This window comes from Mandrillus leucophaeus, unplaced genomic scaffold (genome assembly GCF_000951045.1).
Source record: "Mandrillus leucophaeus isolate KB7577 unplaced genomic scaffold, Mleu.le_1.0 Scaffold718, whole genome shotgun sequence".
Taxonomy (NCBI): domain Eukaryota; kingdom Metazoa; phylum Chordata; class Mammalia; order Primates; family Cercopithecidae; genus Mandrillus; species Mandrillus leucophaeus.
In genome coordinates, this window is record NW_012107786.1 from 637,580 (window position 1) to 648,582 (window position 11,003).

Below are 11,003 nucleotides of genomic sequence, written 5' to 3' on the forward strand. Positions count from 1 at the left end.
GACGCGTAGCGGGTGTGCGCAGCGCTCGGTGTGCGCTTCGCCCTGTAGGTAGAGAGCCTCTCTGGTTAGCTTTCCACGCCAAGTGGCTGTTCCAGGCAGTCAGTACCTTCTTGGCTCAGCCAAGGTCACAGAGGGAGTGACAGCTTCCGGGCAGCCCTGGCTACTGACTCTGGGAATCTTCCCACTGCCCCGCTTGCGCCACCTGTTAGGCAAGATTGTTTTTCTTCTGGGGCAAGATCAAAATCCAGGTCCTGCAGGAAGAAACTCCTTTTCAGAATAGTAGGGAAGAGTCTCCCTGGATCTCGGTTTTCTCCTTTCAGGATGAGGGGGATAGAGCAAGCCACCGGAACCCCTGGCTTGGCTGCCTCTTACTGTGAGATTGCTTAGGAGTTCCAGGTCTTCAGCCCTAATCTGCCTTTCTTTTGGGATTCCTAGATTAAGCCTGATCAAGATGACAACCTCCCAAAAGCACCGAGACTTCGTGGCAGAGCCCATGGGGGAGAAGCCAGTGGGGAGCCTGGCTGGGATTGGTGAAGTCCTGGGCAAGAAGCTGGAGGAGAGGGGCTTTGACAAGGTGTGGGGTGGCCGCCTGTACCTGGTGCAGGCGGGGGTGGGAGGGAAGTGAGTCCATCTGCTAGGGGGTGGACAGTGGGGTATAATCTGAAGAGGCTGCCAGAGCCTGGGCACCTGGTGGAGAGGAGATGGGGGCAAAACCCACGCTGCTTCTTGGGCTTGTGTACTCTGAATGGCACAGGAATGGCCGCCTTGCTCTTATCCCTCACTGAACACTGAGCAGCACACCCCTTCCTTTGTCCCTGTTCTGCAGGCCTATGTTGTCCTTGGCCAGTTTCTGGTGCTAAAGAAAGATGAAGACCTCTTCCGGGAATGGCTGAAGGACACGTGTGGCGCCAACGCCAAGCAGTCCCGGGACTGCTTCGGATGCCTTCGAGAGTGGTGCGACGCCTTCTTGTGATGCTCTCTGGGAAGCTCTCAATCCCCAGCCCTCATCCAGAGTTTGCAGCCGAGTAGGGACTCCTCCCCTGCCCTCTACGAAGGAAAAGATTGCTATTGTCGTACTCACCTCCGACGTACTCCAGGGTCTTTTGGGAGTTTTCTCCCCTAACCATTTCAACTTTTTTGGATTCTCGCTCTTGCATGCCTCCCCCGCCCTTTTTCCCTTGCCAGTTCCCTGGTGACAGTTACCAGCTTTCCTGAATGGATTCCTGGCCCCGTCCCTCACCCCCCCACCCTCACTTTCAGTCCGTTTGATACCATTTGGCTCCTTTTTGGGCAGAACAGTCACTGTCCTTGTAAAGTTTTTTAGATCAATAAAGTCAGTGGCTTTCATGACTGGGCTTTGTGCACTGAAAAGCAAGTGGGCTGGGAGTTGCCTCTCCTCCAGGGACGGACCATGTCTCCCTCACTCCTTATCAGTAGAGACCGAAACTGGCAGCTTCCCGTCCACTCCCAGAGGGCAGTCATGCTAGCCATGTAGGCCTCAGGCAGGTGACTTGTGTCTCAATCCCCGAGTGATGTGGGAGAGGGTGTGGGTGGATCTTTTCCTGGGAGCCAGATGGACTGTGCTCCAGATGTTAGTTAAGTCAACAGCTGGGCTAGGCAGCACCTGGTGGAAAAGTCAGTGGGAGTCAGAGGTACCAGACAGGGTGGGCCAGATGTGGGTGAGAGTTCACCTGCCAGTCAGCATATCATCTGCTCTCCTGACCTCGGCAAGGGTGGGCAGGGCGCTTGCCATCTTCTATGATCTCTTAGGTAGGAGAAGGAGCACAGGCATCACAGCTGGAAGGATGTGAGGGGAGTACACCTCAGTACATTTCAGTCCTATTCTTTTTGTTTACTTTTTAACTTAATAGAGATGGCCCTTCTGTGTTGCCCAGGCTGGCCTTAAGCGATCCTTAAGCCTCTCAAAGCGCTATGACTATAGGTGTGAGCCACCATACGCGGCCAGCCCTGTTATGTCTTGAACACTTAGTATGAACCAGGCTTGAAGCTAAAATCTTTGCAAACATTTTTTTCTTTCACAATAATAATTATTTTCTCTTTTACAGGTGAGGAAACTTGAGGCTCAGAGAGGCGAATTTGCCCGTGGACTTGCTCCTGGGAAGTAGCCAGACTGGAACTCAGAACTAGCTTGGAAACGCATGGACCGGGCCCTGTGTTCCTTGGTCATGTGGCTTATCCTCTCTGAGTCTCAGTTTTCCCACTTGGAAAATGAGATGGTTGTAGGGAAAGGATATTTGCAGCAGTGTGAACAACAAAGGAGTATTTCCGTAGCACAAATACAACTGCAATCAAGAAAAGGGTGGACTGGCTGGGCGTGATGGCTCACGTCTGTAATCCCAGCACTTTCAGAGGCCGAGGTGGGTGGATCACCTGAGGTCAGGATTTCAAGACCAGCCTGGCCAACATGATGAAACCCCATCTCTACTAAAAATACACAAATTAGCCCGGTGTGGTGGTGCACGCCTGTAATCCCAGCTACTCAGGAGGCTAAGGCAGGAGAATTGAATTTGGGAGGCAGAGGTTGCAGTCAGCCAAGATCATGCCATAGTACTCCAGCCAGGGTGACAAGAATGAAACTCTGTCTCAAAAAGAAAAAAAAAAAGGCAGACAGCACAACAGAAAAATAGGTAGAAGACCTAAGATGGCCACAGAAGAAGGTTCCCTCCCAGTGAATAAGCACAGGAAAGGTGCTCCATATTGCTAGTAATAAGAAATCACATGCCATTAATACCCATCTGACTGGCAAACACTTTTAAGTTGGACAATACCAAGTATTGATGAGAGAGTGAAGCAACAGGAACTGATACCCAGCTGGTGGGAGTATAAATTGGTCTAAACAATTTGGGAAGACAGTTGGGTGTTATTTAGTAAAACTGACACACCCTGTGACCAAGCAGTTCCACTCTCAGGACTGTGCCTTGAAGAAAGTCCCCAACACCTGCAGCAGGACTGAGGTGAGTTCGCAGCTGCAGTGTTGGGAGCAACACTAGCGGCTGTCAATGCTGGAGTAGATAAATACGCATTCATGCCACCGGGCACTGAACGGAGGTGAAAATGAACAAATGATAGCTGTGTACAACACAAATCTCAATAGCAAATGAAGCCAAACAAGTTCGTAGGAATTCCTACACAGATAGGAAAACAAAGGAAATGATTATGGTAAATGGTAAAGGAAAAAGTCTACAGTGATTATCTTTGGGGGAGGATGTGGAAGGGCTTAAGGGTAGGCTTGGCCTACCCTGACCTGTGTTTCTGGCCTGTGGGGGGGTGGTACAGGCATTGACCAAAAGAGTGTGTTCTGCGCCCTTTTCTGTGTATTAGCTACATCTCAGAACAATAAAAATATAAAAGGAAAACCAAAAATAAAGACCTGAGGCTGGAACGATCGTGTGATAGGTCAGAAACTAAATTGTTATTTGTAGGGATGAGAGTTCTGGGCAAGGCTGGGACCGGGAAGTGCGAGTGGCCCAGCCTGAAAGGGACACTGGGTGGCTGCAGCAGGGCCTAGCTTGTGCTTCCTGCTGCTTCCTGGGAGGCTGCTGGTCTGAGGCCTGGCTGAGGTCACAAGGGCTCTCTCTTGAGTTTCATACTGTTTCTGATGTCTTCCTGGGTAAGTCCCCTCAGCCTTGACCCTCGTGCTGTGATGCTGTCGCAGGCCTGGTGTGCTGAGGTGGGGACTTTGCAGGGCCCTGGCCTCACCCACACCTCAGCCCTGATGCTGCCAGATTGTTGCTGGTGCTCTGTGAGGTCATGGAGACTCCCTCCTCCTCCACGAAGCCCTTGCCTGGGCTCCTGCCCACACTGGCTTCCTGATTTGGCCTCACCTGACTCTGGCACTAGGAGCCTGCTGGAAGCCTGCGGCTCATGCTGTCTGCTTTATTTCCTTGTCATCTGCCTTTCCCAGCTCACCCACAGGCTTTGCCTTAGAAGGGGCTGGAACCTGCCTTCTCACCTCTCCCTTGGGGCGCGGGCAGTGCGTATACCAGGTGGCAGGCCACAACCCTTTATTAGGACTCCATATTGCATCCCACACAAGTTCTTGGCTCTGTCCTGGGACAGCAGTAGACAAAGGGTATCTAGAATGTACCTTGTGACAGTGTGGCCTCTCAGATCCAGCCTGACTCAGCCAGCAGGACAAAGGGACCACAGCTTGGAATGCTGGTGCAGAAAGCAGACCTGGTGGTGAGGGGTGAGAGTCAGGTTGTCTAAGTGTCAGCCCATGGTACCCAACAGGACATGCCTGGCCATCCGCTAGCCTGGGACATGGGTGGGCCCGGAAATCAGCAAATACTGACCCCGTGCCCCCATGCCCTCACACCCAGCCAGAGCTTGACACCCCTCAGCCGATCTAGTCATGAGTGCTCAGAGCCCGCCTAGAACCTGGTATGAACACAGCCTGTGCACTCCGGGGTCCTGAAGGGCTCCTGCTGCCCCCGGAAAGGAAGTAAGGGGAGGCTACCTGGAGCACCACAAGCCCTGCCCCGCGGAAGCCTGCTGAGCATGGAAGGCTCCCAGCAGGTGCTTGTGACGGCTGATCCCCTTCCAGGCTGGCCCCTCCCTGCAGGGACCAGGGCTCTTTCCTGTCACTCCCAACCTTGACTGATGGCAGCCTTGAAGAGCCAGCCAGGCCTGATTCTGGGCCTTTGCTCCCCATGCAATCTGGAGCAAGTTGCTTCACTCCCTTGAGCTACAGCCTCCTTGCCAGCTGGTGCAGGGTTGTGAAGATTCAACCAGTGAATCAGCAGCGCTTAGGAGCGCTCCTCCCCAGAGGGGAGCTTTAATCCCTGTTGGATTACAGGTTTCCTTGCCAAAGGATCTCCTTTTCAGGATATGGGACTGCAGAGCCCTGGGGGAGGGCAATATCCTCTGCCCAACTGAAGGTTCAAGGAAGAGGGTTCTGGGGGAAGCACCAAGGCCTTGGAGGGCCTGATCCCAGAGGGAAGGAGATGTCAAGAACCTGCCCTGGTCATCTCTACCCATCAGGCCAGGGGCAAGAGAGGGGTGCTGTGGACAACCTGGGTTGGGATGTCTGGGCCACTGCAAAACTGGAGGCTGTGCCCTGTGGCCAGTACATTTGACCCACCTCAAGCTCACGTTTGGCCCAAACCTCCTAGAAGCCAGAGTGGTCCAGACAGGATGGAGTCAGGCCCCAGGAAAGTCTACTCAGGGACACCCCACCTGCAAGAAACAACCCTACACCATGCACAGTAGACCTCATACCCCTGTAGAGCAGCCAAGGACTCATGCGCCAGGACCCACCACTACCCTTCCCCTTTGACCTCCCATTTCCTCCTTGTAGGAAGAGGTGCTAATCATTGCCTCTGCAGCTGCTATGGGAAAGAAAGAACATACATTGAATCCCTGGCACAAGGCCTGGCACACAGCAAGAGCTCTTATCATTGTTAACCCCACTCCCCACCTTTTCTCACCAAGATACCAATTCTAGCTGTGTGACCTTATACAAGTGTCCCAACCTCTCTGATTAACTTTTTCATCTGCAAAGTGAGGATAATGTGTACTCCCTCAGGGTGCTTGTGAGAATTAGTGGGTGAAAAGTGCTCAGAAATTGCTAGGTTGTACTGCAAAAGAGTCTTTGGCATCAGCACAAAGCAGTGGCAGGTGGGGTGAGTGCCCATGGTGAGTCGAGTTGCAGACAGGCCTTGGCTAGTTTTTGAGAGAGTGTTGGAGGTACCTGGGGCTATGGCTAAGCTCCAAGTGATGAGACAGCAGGCCTAGGGGAGCTGCTTCTCCCACCTCGCCCCTGTGGCACAATCCTGGGCCTCTTCCTCTACCCCTCCCAGTCTCTCAGCTCAGAGTCCTGGCCAGGCGTCATCCTCCTGATCAACTCAAGCTCGGCCAGCACTTCCACAAACTGGAGTCTGTCCCTTTAAGCCAGACACCTGAGGCTGCCAGGAACTTGTGACGGTTCCTTAGAATCCCAGGAAGATGGCAGAGTTGGTTTTCCACAGCTGGGCTGAGGAAGTGAGGCAGGTAGCAGGCTGGCAGCTGCCCTGGGCAGTGAGTGACTGCTCTGGTCTAGGTCTCTGTGTGGGAAATCACTTCCTTTTGTGGTCCTGGAATTCTAAGGCCCAGAATCAGGAAGGGAGGGTGACACGCTGGATGCCTATACACAATATCCATCCCAATGAGGGCTGCCGGCTGCTCTTTATGTACTGTGACCTAGCACCTCTTCCAAGCCCCAGTGAAGCCCCTGGAGGCTCTAAGCACTGCAAGATCTTAGTGCCGGCCGGGCGCGGTGGCTCAAGCCTGTAATCCCAGCACTTTGGGAGGCCGAGACGGGCAGATCACGAGGTCAGGAGATCGAGACTATCCCGGCTAACACGGTGAAACCCCGTCTCTACTAAAAAATACAAAAACAACTAGCCCAGCGAGGTGGCGGGCGCCTGTAGTCCCAGCTACTCAGGAGGCTGAGGCAGGAGAATGGCGTGAACCTGGGAGGCGGAGCTTGCAGTGAGCTGAGATCCGGCCACTGCACTCCAGCCTGGGTGACAGAGCAAGACTCCGTCTCAAAAAAAAAAAAAAAAAGATCTTAGTGCCCTAGGGACAATAAGCCTCTGCCCCCCAGCAACATGGAATTACAAGTACAAACTACAGTGAACTCTAAAATGCAGACAAATAATTCCAGCAAGGCCTGCCTGTAATCCCAGTGCTTTGGGAAGCTGAGGTGGGAGGATCTCGTGATCTCTTGAGGCCAGGCATTCGAGACCCACCTGGGCACTACAGTGAGACCCCCATCTCTACAAAAAAATTTAAGAATTAGCCAGGTGTGAAAAAAATTAACCAGGTATGGGGGCATGCACCTGTGGTTCCAGCTACTTGGGAGGCTGAGATGGGAGGATTGCTTGAAGCCAGGAAGTTGAGGTATAGTGAGCTATGATAGTGCCACTACACTCTAGCCTGGCTGACAGAGCTCTGTCACACATACAAAAATTTTTTTTCAACAAAATCCAGACTTTTCCTGAGTTGACTACTTCAACACTGCTTTTCATCTGTTTTTGTTTGTTTGTTTGTTTTTTTGAGACAGGGTCTTGCTCTGTCACCCAGGTGGAGTGCAGTGGCACTATCACTGCTCACTGCAGCCTCAACCTCCCAGACTCTAGTAATCCTCCCACCTCAGCCTCCCGAGTAGCTGGGACCACAGGCGTGCACCATCATGCACAACTAATTTATTTTAGATCTTTTGGTAGAGATGAGGGCTCACTATGTTGCCCAGGCTGGTCTCAAACTCCTGGCCTCAAGTGATCCTCCTGCTTCCGACTCCCAAAGTCCTGGGATTACAGGTGTGAGCTACCGTGTGATTAATAGATCACCACGTGATTAACAGATCACCACCCTGATCTATTAATTATTGGAGTCTTTTTTTTTTGAGACAGAGTCTTGCTCTGTCACCCAGGCTGGAGTGCAGTGGCGTGGTCTCAGCTCACTGCAACCTCTGCCTCCCGGGTTCAAGTGATTCACCCACCTCAGTCTCCCAAGTAGCTGGGACTACAGGTGTGCACCACCACGCCCAACTAATTTTTGTATTTTTAGTAGAGATGGGGTGTTGGGAGCCAAAAACGCCAAAGGGATCGTGACCAACTCGGCATTCCACTCAAGGCTATATGATCAAATAGCAAACTGTTTATCACGAATGCAGGATGTGGGCAAACTCCCACTGTCCTGCCACCAAAAGGTTTGCTGAGGGCCTCACTCCCTTGCGCTGTGCTCCTTCAAGTTATCTACTGAGAAAATTAGCACCTATTGTTCAAAGGATGCAGTCTCGCAATCCTGCTATGAACCAAATGGCCGACTATTACCTGACAACCAAACCCTTTCTCGCTATCTCTTTTGCCTGATAAATACGGAGGGCTGGGTAAAGCTCAGGGCCCTTGTCCACTAGAGGCAAGGTGTCTCCTGACCGCTTCTTCCAAATAATACTCTTTTGTCTCTTGTCTTTTATTCCCGCGTTTGCCTGGCTTTGTTCAGTCCCCCTAGGTCCCTGCGGGCTACAATGGGGTTTCACCCTGTTGGCCAGGCTAGTCTCGAACTCCTGTCCTCAAATGATCTGCCCACCTTGGCCTCCCAAAATGCTGGGATTACAGGCATGAGCTACCGTGCCTGGCAATTATTGGAGTCTTTAAAAACACAGTCATGGGCCTTGTTTGCTGGTACCTCCAGCACATGCTCACTGTATCTATAGGAGAGCCAGATTCGAAACATCAATATCAGAACAAACTTAGGAGATAAGGTGTCTTTCAGACAAGGACACAGAGGCTCTGTCTGGGAGGTTGAGGGGCTTGCCCAAAGCCATGCGGTCAGTAAGATGGCAGACCTGACATGACTGACACCCCCTCCTTCTGGGCAGTTTGTGTCCTTTGGGCTCAGTCTGGTTTAAGATCACAGATTTGACTTAGACTGCCAGCACACCAAAACCAGTGTCACCATTTATTTTCCGCCGGTGTCTTTGGGCAAATCCATTTTCCCTTCTCTGTAAAGTGAAGACTTTTTTTTTTTTTTGAGACAGCCTCTCTCTGTCACCCAGGCTAGAGCGCAGTGGCGCCCTCTTGGCTCACTGCAACCTCCGCCTCCCAGGTTCAAGCAATTCTCCTGCCTCAGCCTTCTGAGTAGCTGGGATTACAGGTGTGCGCCTCCACGCCCGGCTAATTTTTGTACTTTTAGTAGAGAGGGGGTTTCACCATGTTGGCCAGACTGGTCTTGAACTCCTGACCTCCAGTGATCTGCCTGCCTCAGCCTCCCAAAGTGCTGGGATTACAAGCGTGAGCCCTCACACCCAGCCCTCTTTTTTTTTTTGAATCAGCATCTAGCTCTGTCGCCCAGGCTGGAGTGCAGTGGTGAGATTGCGACTCACTGCAGCCTTGAACACCCTGGCTCAAGTAGTCCTCCCACCTTGGACTCTCAAAGTGCTGGAATTACAAGCATGCCTAGGCGCCTGGCCAGGTGGAAACATTAGTCACTGGTGCTCCAGGAAGGTTGTCAGGCAGCGCTGAGCAGTAATGTGTCCTACTCACCTGCTGTTTATGCAGCACCAGGCCGCTTCTAAGAACTTTACCTGTTTCAGCTCACTGAATCCTCACAACACCCATTGTACAGAAGAGGAAACTGAGGCAGCGAGTGGTTAAGTGACTTCTCTGAGGTCACATAGCTAGGAAATGGTGGCAACAGTAAGAGTCCACGAAGAGCTGCGGTTGGTAGTTCACTCTGGACAGCCCTCCGGTGAACCGTCCCTTTACTGGCACTTGTTGCTGGGGACCTTCGTTGTCCTCTCCCTCCCTGGGCCAGGTGTGTCCTGGAGGGCAGGGAAGCGTCTTGGCATGCGGGTGCGCGCCGCCCCCTCGACCTCTGGGCTCCCTGAACCTCGCAGGACCCCGGAAACCGGCAACTTCGAGCCCCGCCCCAGCTCCTGGCCGCGGGGGCGCACCGCGGGCGTCGGGCGGGGCGGCCCAGCAGGTAAAAGCTGCGCGGTCGCAGGCTCGACACTCACAGCTCTGATGGCTCCGATGGCACTGACGGCCATGGCGCGTTCGAGCCTCCCGCTGGCGCTGGGCCTGGCCCTGGTCGCATTCTGCCTCCTGGCGCTGCCCCGCGACGCCCGGGCCCGGCCGCAGGAGCGCATGGTTGGAGAACGCCAGGACCTCTCGCCCGAGGACCCGCAGGTGCAGAAGGCGGCGCAGGCGGCCGTGGCCAGTTACAACATGGGCAGCAACAGCCTTTACTACTTCCGAGACACGCACATCATCAAGGCGCAGAGCCAGGTGCGGCGGGCGGGGTGCTGGCAGGGGATACTGGCCCAGGCGGGGGAGGCCACAGGCGCAGCCCGGGCTTGCATGGAGGGGGCCGGAAAGCGCTACCGGGATATTTTCATGCAATATTTAAAAAATCGAATTAATGCCAAAACTCCACAATGGGCAGCCATCTAAATTTCAAGGAAAGACATCATTCAATCCTGTATTGCATGCACTACCTGCCTTCCTGGCTTGCCTGGTCCTAGTCTCTGCCCTGATGGGGTAGATCGGGGAGAAGGGAAGGCAGATGGGGACAGTGGGCAGTTCCCCAGGTGGGGCATGTCTGATGTCTGCCCAGGCTGCTGGTGGGGCTCAGCCTCCAGGCCTCTCCTCCCTCCACACCCACCAGAACTTCCACCACCCCGGACCCCAGGTCTGAATCATCCCTTGCCCCTCTCTCCCCACCTGAGTGCCTGGGGGCAACAGGAGAATATGCTGGGAGGTGAGAAGTGAGGATCAAGGGTCAAGACCCCCGACCTGCCCCTACCCTATGTCCCCAGCTGGTGGCCGGCATCAAGTACTTCCTGACGATGGAGATGGGGAGCACAGACTGCCGCAAGACCAGGGTCGCTGGAGACCACGTGGACCTCACCACCTGCCCCCTTGCAGCAGGGGCGCAGCAGGAGGTAACAGCTGGGCTCCTCCAGCCCCAGCCCTCCCCAGAGCCTCAGGCACTCAGGTTGTCCAGCCTGAACTGGTTTGGCTGGACATGCAGATGTCCAGATGTCTGGCTGAACCTGTCGGCCTTCTGGATGAGTCAGCCTCTGGGCCAAGATGGGGTGCAGAAAGGAAGCTGGGGCTTCCTTGGGGAATGGAGAAGTTGGCTACCAAGATCTGGAGTCTAGTCCCGGTCATGTGGCTTGACATCCATTGGGTCAGTGATTGCCCTTTTCTTGCCCTGGATTGGCCTGGCAGGCAGAGGGCTGGCTATTGGGAGGAGACAGGTCGAGGCTGGGCTCACCCCTCTTCTCCCCTATATTCTCTCTACAGAAGCTGCGCTGTGACTTTGAGGTCCTTGTGGTTCCCTGGCAGAACTCCTCTCAGCTCCTAAAGCACAACTGTGTGCAGGTGTGATAAGTCCTTGAGGGCAAAGGCCATTTGTTTTGGGGCCACGGTGGAGGGTACTTCAGGTCCATGGGCCGTATCTGTCACAATAAATGGCCAGTGCTGCTTCTTGCA

The 11,003-nt window shown here is 53.8% G+C and overlaps 2 protein-coding genes across 7 annotated transcripts in view; both read left to right on the forward strand.

The window, feature by feature from the left end:
- The window catches only part of BANF1 (barrier to autointegration factor 1), a 6,803-nt gene extending 5,453 nt beyond the window's left edge, over window positions 1-1,350 (forward strand). For 3 of the 6 annotated variants that reach the window (XM_011965223.1, XM_011965224.1, XM_011965228.1), the window contains exons 2-3: window positions 436-574; window positions 827-1,350. In XM_011965223.1, coding sequence (XP_011820613.1) covers window positions 452-574; window positions 827-973 — 270 coding nt within the window. In that variant the 5' untranslated portion in view covers window positions 436-451 and the 3' untranslated portion in view covers window positions 974-1,350. Of the gene's footprint in view, window positions 1-7; window positions 280-435; window positions 575-826 lie in introns of those variants that run through there. The other 3 variants (XM_011965227.1, XM_011965225.1, XM_011965226.1) reach the window with 3 other exon arrangements.
- A 7,645-nt stretch (window positions 1,351-8,995) lies between these two features.
- Window positions 8,996-11,003, forward strand: CST6 (cystatin E/M). The gene is made up of 3 exons (XM_011965234.1): window positions 8,996-9,794; window positions 10,325-10,450; window positions 10,815-11,003. Exons 1-3 carry the CDS (start codon window positions 9,192-9,194, stop codon window positions 10,896-10,898), a joined length of 813 nt encoding a protein of 270 aa, XP_011820624.1. The 5' UTR covers window positions 8,996-9,191; the 3' UTR covers window positions 10,899-11,003.

Excerpts from the sequence above, each read along its gene's own strand:
- CST6 (XM_011965234.1), top strand. The coding sequence starts at position 9,192 with ATGGTGGCAACAGTAAGAGTCCACGAAGAGCTGCGGTTGGTAGTTCAC. Across the intron at positions 9,795-10,324 it reads TCATCAAGGCGCAGAGCCAG|CTGGTGGCCGGCATCAAGTA; the intron begins GTGCGGCGGGCG and ends CTATGTCCCCAG. Across the intron at positions 10,451-10,814 it reads CAGCAGGGGCGCAGCAGGAG|AAGCTGCGCTGTGACTTTGA; the intron begins GTAACAGCTGGG and ends TTCTCTCTACAG.